This window comes from Pecten maximus, chromosome 2 (assembly GCF_902652985.1).
Source record: "Pecten maximus chromosome 2, xPecMax1.1, whole genome shotgun sequence".
NCBI lineage: Eukaryota > Metazoa > Mollusca > Bivalvia > Pectinida > Pectinidae > Pecten > Pecten maximus.
Genome location: NC_047016.1, coordinates 2,517,579 through 2,532,904, shown reverse-complemented (window position 1 = coordinate 2,532,904; position 15,326 = coordinate 2,517,579). Strand labels below are relative to the sequence as shown.

Here is a 15,326-nt window from a genome sequence, read left to right as displayed (position 1 = left end):
GCATTTATAGTACATGTTTATTAGAGTATAACTTAACACCACATATCTGAAAACATAGACCGCGCCACGTGAAACACTCTTCCGTTGTCTGTTGGTTAGTATAAACAACGGTAGACGGCGCGAGAGTCGATATATATAGTCTCGTGTACTGTAGAAAGGGACTCTTCAATCGTACAACCTTGGTTTTCACAGTGTACTTATTGGTTGAATTGGATTGATTGATTGATAGCTTGATTGATAGAAATTCAACTAGCTGCTTTACACTATTATGAACTTCAAGTATTTTTAAAATCAAATGTCAACTTTCCACTTGGCTGTTAGATCTATATAGACCTTATCATAAATAAATGACGTCGTATGGTTATTTTAGGCAGATGTGACGTAGGGAACATGAAAATCAATTCAATATTCACGGCATTTCATTCTGTATTTCTTGTGATGGAGGCATGTCCCACAGAGACGTCATAAAGCTTTCTACTTCCGTTGGTCTACGAGCGTGACAGCAGCCATCTTGCCTGCCTGATCCGTCGTTACAACATTTCCAGTCCTGGGGACATTCCGTGTCCCGGTAACACCGGTGACCACATTTCGCGCCAACTACGTTCGGGGCGGGACATTGTCCGTATTTGATACCTGGGTCTGCCGTTGTTTGCTGTGGTTGTTGATATGCGATTTCCCAATACGAAGGTGTTCCAAAGTAGCCCGGAGTATTTCCGAAATAACCCATTGTGTTTGTATATCCATATAAGAAAGGATTCGGGGCAGTTGTTGCCGCGTATTGGACGTATGGTGCCGGAGTGTAGTGAACAGGGGCTCTTGGAGTAGGTGTGACTATCCAGTTCCAGTCAGACGATCTTGTCTGTGTCGGCGGCGAGGGCGTGGTTTTGGGGGTCGGGTTGACAATCAAATTCCAATCAGTCGGTCCGGTTTGTGCCGCCGGCGAGGGCGTGGTTTTGGGGGTCGGGGTGACAATCCAATTCCAATCAGTCGGTCTGGTTTGTGCCGCTGGCGAGGGCGTGGTTTTGGGAGTCGGCGTGACAATCCAATTCCAGTCGGTGGTTCCGGTTTGTGGTGGTGGTGGTGAGGGCGTTGCTTTGGGAGCTGGAGTGACTATCCAATTCCAGTCGGTCGTTCTTGTCTGAGCCGGTGGTGAGGGTGTGGCGTTCGGCCCGGTTTCCACGGTGACGACAATATTGTCTCCCCCTGCCTTCACCGCGGTGATGTCCTGTGGCGTGGTGCTGTTCGTGTCGACTATCACCAGTTTACCTACATGAAGCAAGGACAATGAGATAGTGAGTCACAATTAAAAGAATATATTATGCCAGCATTTTTAATTAACAATCTGTCCACTTTTCTAAAGGTGTTTAGGTAACGGTATCAGTTATCTAGATATTCGGAATCATTCAGACTAACCAGACTCTTTAATCATTGCGTCTTCAGATCATACACACACAAGCTTGTTACAGTACACAGACATATGTTAATGTTTGGACTGGTGTCAGTACATATACAGACGTATGTTAATGTTTGGACTGGTGTCAGTACATATACAGACGTATGTTAATGTTTGGACTGGTGTCAGTACATATACAGACGTATGTTAATGTTTGGACTGATGTCAGTACACAGACGTATGTTAATGTTTGGACTGGTGTCAGTACATATACAGACGTATGTTGACTGTGTCAGTACACAGACGTATGTTAAGTTGGACTGGTGTCGGTACATACACAGACGTGTGTTAATGTTTGGACTGGTGCCAGTACATATACAGACGTATGTTAATGTTTGGACTGGTGTCAGTACACAGACGTATGTTAATGTTTGGACTGGTGTCGGTACATACACAGACGTGTGTTAATGTTTGGACTGGTGCCAGTACATATACAGACGTATGTTAATGTTTGGACTGGTGTCAGTACACAGACGTATGTTAATGTTTGGACTGGTGTCAGTACATATACAGACGTATGTTAATGTTTGGACTGGTGTCAGTACACAGACGTATGTTAATGTTTGGACTGGTGTCGGTACATACACAGACGTATGTTAATGTTTGGACTGGTGTCAGTACACAGACGTATGTTAATGTTTGGACTGGTGTCAGTACACAGACGTATGTTAATGTTTGGACTGGTGTCGGTACATACACAGACGTATGTTAATGTTTGGACTGGTGTCAGTACACAGACGTATGTTAATGTTTGGACTGGTGTCAGTACACAGACGTATGTTAATGTTTGGACTGGTGTCAGTACATACACAGACGTATGTTAATGTTTGGACTGGTGTCAGTACACAGACGTATGTTAATGTTTGGACTGGTGTCAGTACACAGACGTATGTGAATGTTTGGACTGGTGTCAGTACACAGACGTATGTTAATGTTTTGACTGGTGTCAGTACATATACAGACGTATGTCAATGTTTGGACTGGTGTCAGTACACAGACGTATGTTAATGTTTGGACTGGTGTCAGTACACAGACGTATGCTAATGTTTGGACTGGTGTCAGTACATACACAGACACATGTTAATGTTTGGACTGGTGTCAGTACACAGACGTATGTTAATGTTTGGACTGGTGTCAGTACACAGACGTGTGTTAATGTTTGGACTGGTGTCAGTACACAGACGTGTGTTAATGTTTGGACTGGTGTCAGTACACAGACGTGTGTTAATGTTTGGACTGGTGTCAGTACACAGACGTGTGTTAATGTTTGGACTGGTGTCAGTACACAGACGTATGTTAATGTTTGGACTGGTGTCAGTACACAGACGTATGTTAATATTTGGACTGGTGTCGGTACATACACAGACGTGTGTTAATGTTTGGACTGGTGTCAGTACACAGACGTATGTTAATGTTTGGACTGGTGTCAGTACACAGACGTGTGTTAATGTTTGGACTGGTGTCAGTACATATACAGACGTATGTCAATGTTGGGACTGGTGTCAGTACATACACAGACGTATGTTAATGTTTGGACTGGTGTCAGTACATACACAGGCGTATGTTAATGTTTGGACTGGTATCACTACACAGACGTATGTTAATGTTTGGACTGGTGTCAGTATATACACAGACGTATGTTAATGTTTGGACTGGTGTCAGTACACAGACGTATGTTAATGTTTGGACTGGTGTCAGTACATACACAGACGTATGTTAATGTTTGGACTGGTGTCGGTACATACACAGACGTGTGTTAATGTTTGGACTGGTGCCAGTACATATACAGACGTATGTTAATGTTTGGACTGGTGTCAGTACACAGACGTATGTTAATGTTTGGACTGGTGTCAGTACACAGACGTATGTTAATGTTTGGACTGGTGTCAGTACACAGACGTATGTTAATGTTTGGACTGGTGTCGGTACATACACAGAATAAGTTAATGAATGATGGAGCAAACTATTTACACATTATATATTGAATGTAATGGCCGCACGAGACGTCAAGTGTATGAATTCTTTCTGAATGAAATGCGGGCTTTTTCATAGGCAGTTGATTAATTTACGTTTTACTATATCTTGAAATTATTTGACATTTCTCGTATAAAAAATTGCATGTAATTCTATCAATTTTACAAAGTAGGTAACATGAGTGTCATTGGCCTGTATGATTAACATTATGTATGCCACTTAGGGAATTGATGCCTCACCTCTATTACGGGTGTCGGTGATATCGTTTGGTTGGACGCCCCTGGATGTACTTATTTGGCCCTCAGCAGTCAGTGGTGCAGTCGGGTTGGTGGGTGTGTATCGAAACAGGGAGTTGTTAGCAGACACCACCACACCCAGATAAACACAGATCTGTAAGGAACAAGACTTTATATCACACTGATCGCGACAAGATCTGTAAGGAACAAGACTTTATATCACACTGATCGCGACAAGATCTGTAAGGAACAAGACTTTATATCACATTGATCGCGACAAGATCTGTAAGGAACAAGACTTTATATCACACTGACCGTGACAAGATCTGTAAGGAACAAGACTTTATATCACACTGATCGCGACAAGATCTGTAAGGAACAAGACTTTATATCACACTGATCGCGACAAGATCTGTAAGGAACAAGACTTTATATCACACTGATCGCGACAAGATCTGTAAGGAACAAGACTTTATATCACACTGACCACGACAAGATCTGTCAGGAACAAGAATTTATATCACACTGACCGTGACAAGATCTGTAAGGAACAAGACTTTATATCACACTGACCGTGACAAGATCTGTAAGGAACAAGACTTTATATCACACTGACCGTGACAAGATCTGTAAGGAACTAGACTTTAGATCACACTGACCGTGACAAGATCTGTAAGGAACAAGACTTTATATCACACTGACCGTGACAAGATCTGTAAGGAACAAGACTTTATATCACACTGACCACGACAAGATCTGTAAGGAACAAGACTTTATATCACACTGACGACGATAAAGGAGGCTTATGTCCACCCTCAACATCACTGTTATATTGACCGCTAAATGTCCAAGATGGTAAATCTTATTATTAATCAGTAATTATAATTGATTGAAACTAAGTATAGACTGTTGTCTAGTTTTATTATTGTTGTATTGTTTATTGTATTCTCTGTATTGCCTCCAAAATGTATTGTTTGGTTTATTTTGTTTAACGCCCAGTTAACAGCCAGAGTCATTTAGAACGAGCCAGGATTTAGAGGTGGAGGAAACACCAGAGTACCCGGAGAAAAACCATCGGCTTATGGCCAGAACCAAGCAAATACATGTTGTATATATACAAAGCATTCGGTACAATAACACCATAAACATTACGTATACACTTTATATGTATGAATTTGCGCATAAAGTGTAAAAACAATATTAGAGTATGCCTAAAGCTTTACACTTAATTAAGATATATTTATATGTGACACATAACACTTATAAATGACAATGTATAGACAATGTTTCGATGATTTTTTGTAAATACATTCAATGAAAATTTCTCTTTATGTATATACTCTTCTCGTACTCCTCTCCTACTCCTCTCGTTCTTTTCTCGTACTTCTGTCATACTCCTCTCATACTCTTCTCGTACTCCTCTCATACTCTTCTCGTACTCCTCTCATACTCCTCTCGTTCTTTTCTCGTACTTCTGTCATACTTCTGTCATACTCCTCTCGTTCTTTTCTCGTACTTCTGTCATACTCCTCTCGTTCTTTTCTCGTACTTCTGTCATACTTCTGTCATACTCCTCTCATACTCCTTTCGTTCTTTTCTCGTACTTCTGTCATACTCCTCTCGTTCTTTTCTCGTACTTCTGTCATACTTCTCTCATACTTCTCTCATACTCCTCTCGTTCTTTTCTCGTACTTCTGTCATACTCCTCTCGTTCTTTTCTCGTACTTCTGTCATACTTCTCTCATACTTCTCTCATACTCCTCTCGTTCTTTTCTCGTACTTCTGTCATACTCCTCTCGTACTTCTGTCATACTCCTCTCGTACTTCTGTCATACTCCTCTCGTACTTCTCTCCTTAACCTCTTGTACTTCTCTCATACTTCTCTCATACTCCTCTTCTCCTTCTCTCGTACTTCTCTCCTATTCTTCTCGTACTCCTCTCGTAAACCTATCGTACTCCTCTCGTACTTCTCTCATACTACTCTCCTACTTGTCTCTTTAAATGACGATTTTTTTCGTTGTGTTTTTTTTTTTTTTATTTGTTAATGTTAAGTAGATAATTTATACTATTGGTGTCATTTTATGATTAATTTTGCGACTGGCAGCAGTACTAGTGTGCATAGGCTGTTGGCGAAGTATCACTTTAAGATAACATTAGGTTTCTACAAAGAAAAGGGAAGTCAAACAGAAAACTAATGACGTCGTTATTGAATGCGAGAAACGTCATCAATGATCAATTTATGGAACTTACTTTAATTTCATGTTTTCAGAATGATGAATAACTTTTTGACGGTCAAACTGACGACGAATACTTCCAGAGGTCAATTCAGTTTTTTTATTGAGAATAGTTTTGACATAAATATTTGGTGTTTTTCATTCAAACGTGTTAATTATTTAGAACAATACGAAAATAACTAATACTATGTTTAACTGCGATGTCTAAAATATACAAATATTGTGTCAATTGACATATAAATAACCAATAGAGAAGATACATGTATTCGGTATCAAACACGCTGAAAGCTGTGGGGAAACCTTCAAAGAAACAGTGAAAACATTTAAAACATTGTCACTTTCATCACTCTACTGGATAATTAGTTTGAAATGTAAATAATCAGACTTACGGAGAGGACGAGGCGATGACGATCCATGTTGAAGTCGGCACTGAAGGTGAGAGGAGCCGTGGCCTATAAGGTTTATACCCCTAGGTGTAATTCTGACTGACCACAGAGTGGACGACAGGCGACACCGTGTTACATGCTTTATGTGTACGAAGATTCCGACTAAAACGCCCCGTAAATTAATAGCGGACGTCAAACGTCTGTGGTGGAGAGTTCTTTTATCCTGGGATGGGTGTCAGACAAGACAGTCGGTGCCGTTAAGAATACGAGCTGGCTTACATAACTATCACCTACCACACAAGTATACTGACACCATACATTATGTATATAGTACTTACTAATACGTGTGTACGCGGAACAATGAATGGGGTTCTCATATACTGTCACTGAAACTTTAAAAGAATGTAAAAGCGCGCTAAGCCACCAAATGTGTATATTATATTATACGTCCCTGATTATATGGTTAATAATCACCACTTGTTCTCGTGATAGTGTTGTACTTGATTTTTTTAATGTTCATTGGGAAACAATGCTGTAACATCTGAAATAATGAAGTATCTCGGTTGTATTAGATCTAACGTGCACCGTAACGCTTAATTAAGAGCCACGTTTGTCTCATCTACCTGTTAAAAATTCCATCAAGTATCGTTTGCACCTCTAAGTCCATTGTCGGTATCCACGGTTGATTGCACTACGCTACATCGATCACGTCATCAGTGTAGCGTAGCGGCTGTCTGTCCAGATTTTGACATTTCTTTCTACCAAATTTAAGTTTTTTGATGTCTCTAACATCACGAGTCCTAGAAGGGCGAAACAGCTGTATGATGTCAATTCAATTCAATTTATTTATTCCAAATGCAACACAGCATATAGGATAACACAATATTCATATAATATGTATACATATTGCAAATTGAATGACAAGATGGCCGAGGGCCCAACACAGGCAATATACTTACGACACATAATAATGAATAACATAATGATTTTGAAAACTTGTAACTGATGCATAACAATTACAGCGTTTACGTATTGCATGCCTATGACGTCATGACAGTATGACGACATAATTTAAACACGTACTATTCAATATAAATAACATACTTTCTAAATATACACAAGAACACTATATATGAAAACTGTGATCATAATTTCTATTACTCGTGATGTCTCTAACATCACGAGTCCTAGAAGGGCGAAATAGCTGTATGATGTCTCTAACATCACGAGTCCTAGAAGGGCGAAATAGCTGTATGATGTCTCTAACATCACGAGTCCTAGAAGGGAGAAACAGCTGTATGATGTCTCTAACATCACGAGTCCTAGAACAGCTGTATGATGTCTCTAACATCACGAGTCCTAGAAGGGCGAAACAACTGTATGATGTCTCTAACATCACGAGTCCTAGAAGGGCGAAACAGCTGTATGATGTCTCTAACATCACGAGTCCTAGAACAGCTGTATGATGTCTCTAACATCACGAGTCCTAGAAGGGCGAAATAGCTGTATGATGTCTCTAACATCACGAGTCCTAGAAGGGAGAAACAGCTGTATGATGTCTCTAACATCACGAGTCCTAGAACAGCTGTATGATGTCTCTAACATCACGAGTCCTAGAACAGCTGTATGATGTCTCTAACATCACGAGTCCTAGAAGGGCGAAACAACTGTATGATGTCTCTAACATCACGAGTCCTAGAAGGGCGAAATAGCTGTATGATGTCTCTAACATCACGAGTCCTAGAACAGCTGTATGATGTCTCTAACATCACGAGTCCTAGAACAGCTGTATGATGTCTCTAACATCACGAGTCCTAGAAGGGCGAAACAACTGTATGATGTCTCTAACATCACGAGTCCTAGAAGGGCGAAACAGCTGTATGATGTCTCTAACATCACGAGTCCTAGAAGGGCGAAATAGCTGTATGATGTCTCTAACATCACGAGTCCTAGAACAGCTGTATGATGTCTCTAACATCACGAGTCCTAGAACAGCTGTATGATGTCTCTAACATCACGAGTCCTAGAAGGGCGAAACAACTGTATGATGTCTCTAACATCACGAGTCCTAGAAGGGCGAAACAGCTGTATGATGTCTCTAACATCACGAGTCCTAGAAGGGCGAAACAGCTGTATGATGTCTCTAACATCACGAGTCCTAGAACAGCTGTATGATGTCTCTAACATCACGAGTCCTAGAACAGCTGTATGATGTCTCTAACATCACGAGTCCTAGAAGGGCGAAACAACTGTATGATGTCTCTAACATCACGAGTCCTAGAAGGGCGAAATAGCTGTATGATGTCTCTAACATCACGAGTCCTAGAACAGCTGTATGATGTCTCTAACATCACGAGTCCTAGAACAGCTGTATGATGTCTCTAACATCACGAGTCCTAGAAGGGCGAAACAACTGTATGATGTCTCTAACATCACGAGTCCTAGAAGGGCGAAACAGCTGTATGATGTCTCTAACATCACGAGTCCTAGAAGGGCGAAACAGCTGTATGATGTCTCTAACATCACGAGTCCTAGAAGGACGAAACAGCTGTATGATGTCTCTAACATCACGAGTCCTAGAAGGGCGAAACAGCTGTATGATGTCTCTAACATCACGAGTCCTAGAACAGCTGTATGATGTCTCTAACATCGCGAGTCCTTGAAGGACGAAACAGCTGTATGATGTCTCTAACATCACGAATCCTAAAAGGACGAAACAGCTGTATGATGTCTCTAACATCTCGAGTAATAGAACAGCTGTATGATGTCTCTAACATCACGAGTCCTAGAAGGGCGAAACAGCTGTATGATGTCTCTAACATCACGAGTAATAGAACAGCTGTATGATGTCTCTAACATCGCGAGTCCTTGAAGGACGAAACAGCTGTATGATGTCTCTAACATCTCGAGTAATAGAACAGCTGTATGATGTCTCTAACATCACGAGTAATAGAACAGCTGTATGATGTCTCTAACATCGCGAGTCCTTGAAGGACGAAACAGCTGTATGATGTCTCTAACATCACGAGTAATAGAACAGCTGTATGATGTCTCTAACATCACGAATCCTAAAAGGACGAAACAGCTGTATGATGTCTCTAACATCTCGAGTAATAGAACAGCTGTATGATGTCTCTAACATCACGAGTCCTAGAAGGGCGAAACAGCTGTATGATGTCTCTAACATCACGAGTCCTAGAACAGCTGTATGATGTCTCTAACATCACGAATCCTAAAAGGACGAAACAGCTGTATGATGTCTCTAACATCTCGAGTAATAGAACAGCTGTATGATGTCTCTAACATCACGAGTCCTAGAAGGGCGAAACAGCTGTATGATGTCTCTAACATCACGAGTCCTAGAACAGCTGTATGATGTCTCTAACATCACGAATCCTAAAAGGACGAAACAGCTGTAGAAGAAGAGGAAACTATTGAAGATTTTGCGATACAAAACTTTAGATACATGTATATCTAGAAGCCGAACTGTACGGTGACCAGATCTGTACGTGGATTGTAATTAATATACTGTATTACGGAGGTACGATGACCAGGTCTGTACGTGGATTGTAATTAATATACCGTATTACGGAGGTACGGTGACCAGGTCTGTACGTGGATTGTAATTAATATACTGTATTACGGAGGTACAGTGACCGGGTCTGTATGTAGATTGTAATTAATATACGGTATTACGGAGATACGGTGACCAGGTCTGTACGTGGATTGTAATTAATATACTGTATTACGATGACCAGATTTGTACGTGGATTGTAATTAATATACTGTATTACGGAGGTACGGTGACCAGGTCTGTACGTGGATTGTAATTAATATACTGTATTACGGAGGTACGGGGACCCGGTCTGTACGTGGATTGTAATTGATATACTGTATTACGAAGGTACGGTGACCAGGTCTGTACGTGGATTGTAATTAATATACTGTATTACGGAGGTACGGTGACCAGGTCTGTACGTGGATTGTAATTAATATACTGTATTACGGAGGTACGGTGACTAGGTCTGTACGTGGATTGTAATTAATATACTGTATTACGGAGGTACGGTGACCAGGTCTGTACGTGGATTGTAATTAATATACTGTATTACGAAGGTACGGTGACCAGATCTGTACGTGGATTGTAATTAATATACTGTATTACGGAGGTACGGTGACCAGGTCAGTACGTGGATTGTAATTAATATACTGTATTACGGAGGTACGGTGACCAGGTCTGTACGTGGATTGTAATTAATATACTGTATTACGAAGGTACGGTGACCAGATCTGTACGTGGATTGTAATTAATATACTGTATTACGGAGGTACGGGGACCCGGTCTGTATGTGGATTGTAATTAATATACTGTATTACGGAGATACGGTGACCAGATCTGTACGTGGATTGTAATTAATATACTGTATTACGAAGGTACGGTGACCAGATCTGTACGTGGATTGTAATTAATATACTGTATTACGGAGATACGGTGACCAGATCTGTACGTGGATTGTAATTAATACACTGTATTTTCTTATCAAGAAAAGCTATAAGAAAGTGATGAATATGCACCAGTGCCTTCATTATTGAATTTAAGAGCGACTATTCAAGTTTTCAACATTTCCAGAAACATTTTAATTATACTGATCTGGCATATCATGGTAACCACACTGTAAATAAAAGGCAGCTAATTTATTAGCTAAATTTATGCTTACAAAACTTAAGAATAATAACTAATATTATTAGTTTGATGTATAATGTAATGAGACACAAGTTCTAATTTGTTTACTGATTTGCTACAAATGTATGGGCTAAGCATCTTTAACATGAGATTTCTGTAAAAAGTACGGGTTATGCATCTTTAACGTGAGAGATTTTTGTGAACAAAGGGGTACATAATTCTGGTTAATCCGATTGGTCTAAAATCATAGCTCAATGTTACAGCCTTCGGCGCATGCGCTTTCATATAAAGAAAAGAGAAATCCTTTTTTACGCCATTTTGATCATCATCAGTTTTTTCATCTATTTTGTGCCTTTGGTCAATTTTCTTAACCCACCCACTTGCCAACCCATTCAATAAATGATTTAACTTGTGTTTTAGTTATGGCGGATTTTCACATCCCTACTAAGGCGAAATGTAATGTAACTTACTTGTGGAGAAAAAAAAAATTACTTTGAATTTATGCTTTGTTACGTAATTGTTTTAACTGTTCTAGAATTATTATTAAAATGTCACTTATGGTGGCCATTTCAATGTCTATATGTATTTGCTATTTTTAAGTTTGAGGAACATAAATAACATTATAGTCTTGAGGTTGGCTTCTTTTGTACAATACTTGCCATGGCCGTTATAGACAGTGTTTTACTGTATTCAGAATGTTTTCCCGAAGTTAGGCTACAGATCCACCGACATTGTTTATACAATACAGAACACATATTGCCATCTCAGATTCTACGGGGACACATTTAATCCGACATCTTTATTGACACTACCGAGAAAAAAGCCTCTTTATAAATATTTGTATTTCAATCTTCGTTGACAAAGTTAAGTTGTATCAAAGATAGAAAAGTTGATTTGTAACGCTGGAATACGATGTCGGTCACTACGACATATAGGGCAAACTTGATATATCTAGGGCACACATGTCAGTGAAGAAAATTAGTTTTAGGCGAATCATTTTTCACCAAGAAGTATGCAAGTACGTTGGAAATATTACTAGAATATCTAGTATGTCTAAAATTGGATAAAACATGGACATTGGCGACAAAAAGTAACATTTAATCGCGGGATTTTTTTCCAGGCGCAAAAGACTTTAGATTATAACTTGTAAAATACTAACTATACATATCTCTCTCTCTGTCAGTGAAGAAAATTAGTTTTAGGCGAATCATTTTTCACCAAGAAGTATGCAAGTACGTTGGAAATATTACTAGAATATCTAGTATGTCTAAAATTGGATAAAACATGGACATTGGCGACAAAAAGTAACATTTAATCGCGGGATTTTTTTCCAGGCGCAAAAGACTTTAGATTATAACTTGTAAAATACTAACTATACATATCTCTCTCTCTGAAATATCTTTGTAGTGTTTAGCAACGAGAAAGTTGTAAGGACATTCTTCAAATGCCAAGAATGACATATCTCTTTCATTTACGTATAAAAATAAGTTAATATTAGAATAACAATAGGTTAATACTAGGATAACAATAAGTAAATATTAGGATAACAGTAAGTTAATATCGGAGGATAATAATAAGTTAATATCAGGATAATAATAAGTTAATACTAGGATAACAATAAGTTAATATCAGGATAACAATAAGTTAATATTAAGATAACAATAAGATAATATTAGGATAACAATAAGTTAATATCAGGATAATAATAAGTTAATATCAGGATAATGATAGGTTAATATCAGAGGATAACAATAAGTTAATATCAGGATAACAATAGGTTAATATCAGAGGATAACAATAAGATGATATTAAGATAACAATAAGATAATATTAGGATAACAATAGGTTAATATCAGGATAACAATAGGTAAATATCAGAGGATAACAATAAGATAATATTAGGATAACAATAAGTTAATATTAGGAAAACAATAAGTTAATATCAGAAAAACAATAGGTTAATATCGGAGGATAATAATAAGTTAATATTAGGATAACAATAAGTTGATATCAGAGGATAACAATAAGTTAATATCAGGATAATAATAAGTTAATACTAGGATAACAATAAGTTAATATTAGGATAATAATAAGTTAATATCAGGATAACAATAAGCTCATATCAGGATAACAATAAGTTAATATCAGGATAACAATAAGTTAATATCAGGATAACAATAGGTTAATATCAGAGGATAACAATAAGTTAATATCAGGATAACAATAAGTTAATATCAGAGGATAACAATAAGTTAATATCAGGATAACAATGATCTCACAAGCCACATCAGAATATATGGCCTAGCCTGTCATTTGTTCAGCTTACGGGTAAAATTATACAAACCGATGTCACGTACTTTTACCTGCAGTCCTCCTTGTCCGCCGGAGTATACGTAGTCAGCCTCGTTGGCCCCATAATTAGACTTCAGTAATTTGTTGTGTATCTAACGTAAATGTGTTTCGTCGTTGCGGTTTGAAGCATTTCTCTATAATTTCAACGCTAATGTATACTACACATCAGTAAGAAGGATGCTATCATCGTATAAAGTTTGATCTATTAACGGCAGATTTGTGGGGGTAAAGTGTTTGATCAGACGTCACTTCTCAGACAAACACAGAACAACATTATCACCGATGGCCATAATTTGTTTTGATACACAATCACCAAACTGCTCTTCAAACCTTTTTTTTTTTTTTTTGGTTTGCGGATAGAGTATGAACAATTTTTCTACACTGACATATGAAAAGACAGAATATATTATATTATGTATGGAAAGACAGAATATGTTATATTATGTACGAAAAAGCTAGGTCTGTTTATTCTGTATTTTTTATACTGCAGTTAGCAGCGGATTCTTTATTCGTTATTGGGGATTGGAACACAGGGGCTTGGCACGATTTGGAAAATCGTGCCAAGCCTACTATATACATATATATATGGACTATCATTTGGAAAATCGTGCCAAGCCCCTGTGGATTGGAATAACGAATACGCTGCCACCAGTGGATTGGGGATTCAGTTCTTTATGTACAATTGATATTTCTTATTATTGACATTTTGACATTGGGATTCAAATAACGAATCCGCTGCGGAACGGATTGAGGATTCAGTTTCTTATGTTCAATTGGTAGATTCGACTATGACCTCAGGAATGAGTATATAGCTGAGGTGTCCAGGTAAACACTGTGAGATATGGGGTAAACACTGTGAGGTATGGTCAAAAGTCGGTAAACACTGTGAGGTATGGTCAAAAGTCGGTAAACACTGTGAGGTACGGTCAAAAGTCGGTAAACACTGTGAGGTATGGTCAAAAGTCGGTAAACACTGTGAGGTATGGTCAAAAGTCGGTAAACACTGTGAGGTATGGTCAAAAGTCGGTAAACATTGTGAGGTATGGGGTAAACACTGTGAGGTATGGTCAAAAGTCGGTAAACACTGTGAGGTATGAAGTAAACAAAAGTCATTTGCTTCTGAGGCCGCTCGGGTGTGGAAAAGTCTCCCAATGACTTTCAAAGAGTAGAAAACTTCAGGGTATTCAGGAGACTGGTCCACTCCTGGGATGGTCCCATCTGTTTGTGCAATATCTGCAAATCATGAGTCTTCCGGTTGTTTGCTTTGGCCATGTCTATAGGCATTTTATTTATTTTTTAAAATTTTTACTTTTTACTTTTTACATGTAGCCTTATTTCAGGAAACTTTCTATTTGTTATTCATTTAATCATGTATTTATTTATTTACAAGCTAACCGGTAATAAGTATTTATATATTAAAGTATTTAAAAGGTAAAAATTGTAGTAATCCAGACGATTCTGCCGTTGATACATTTATTATGAGGTGTTTACAAAAGGATACGATAGTAACGTGGCCCTGTGGTCGGGGTCAGCTGAGGGAGTCAGATCAGACCTGTAGACCAGTCAATTTTAAACAAAGATGCACTGTATATGAGAAGTACAAATATTCTTAAAAGAAAAATCCCGCGGATAAGTAATTAGATCGACTATGGTTGAGAAGATGAATTATTTAATATGATCATATCTGTAAACTGGAAAAAGAAAGTAGGTCTAGCCCAACTAGGTGAAGCAAATACTTCTATTTTCGCAATAACTGTTCGTTTTACTTGATACGATAGCTATGAACAAAAACAGTGTTACCTTCCGTTGTATTTTAGCACATTGGTGTCTTAAAAATGCGAAAATAATCCGGTAATGTTCAAGAACTTCTTTTATTATCGTCATGTTTTCCGGGTCACATTCTAATAGCATGTGAGCTTCCGGTTACGTCATCAAATTCATTTCCGGCGAATTTATTGGGAAATCTAAATCAACACTTAAAATGAAATAAAGTGAAAGAAATAAAAA

The 15,326-nt window shown here is 38.4% G+C and overlaps 1 protein-coding gene across 1 annotated transcript; it reads right to left on the bottom strand.

Annotated features, from left to right (window-relative positions):
• LOC117344893 (soluble scavenger receptor cysteine-rich domain-containing protein SSC5D-like) lies at positions 1–6,436 on the bottom strand. The gene is made up of 3 exons (XM_033907769.1): positions 6,287–6,436; positions 3,667–3,817; positions 1–1,266 (listed from the first exon to the last, which is right to left on the bottom strand). Exons 1-3 carry the CDS (start codon positions 6,311–6,313, stop codon positions 410–412), a joined length of 1,035 nt encoding a protein of 344 aa, XP_033763660.1. The 5' UTR covers positions 6,314–6,436; the 3' UTR covers positions 1–409.
• Between the last annotated feature and the right edge of the window lie 8,890 nt (positions 6,437–15,326).

What these genes read in the sequence shown, in the direction of transcription:
- LOC117344893 (XM_033907769.1), bottom strand. Translation starts at nt 6,313, where the DNA reads ATGGATCGTCATCGCCTCGTCCTCTCC. An exon ending in GTCATCGCCTCGTCCTCTCC is followed by an intron (nt 3,818 to 6,286) that starts GTAAGTCTGATT and finishes TGTTCCTTACAG; the next exon opens with ATCTGTGTTTATCTGGGTGT. An exon ending in CACCGACACCCGTAATAGAG is followed by an intron (nt 1,267 to 3,666) that starts GTGAGGCATCAA and finishes TGCTTCATGTAG; the next exon opens with GTAAACTGGTGATAGTCGAC.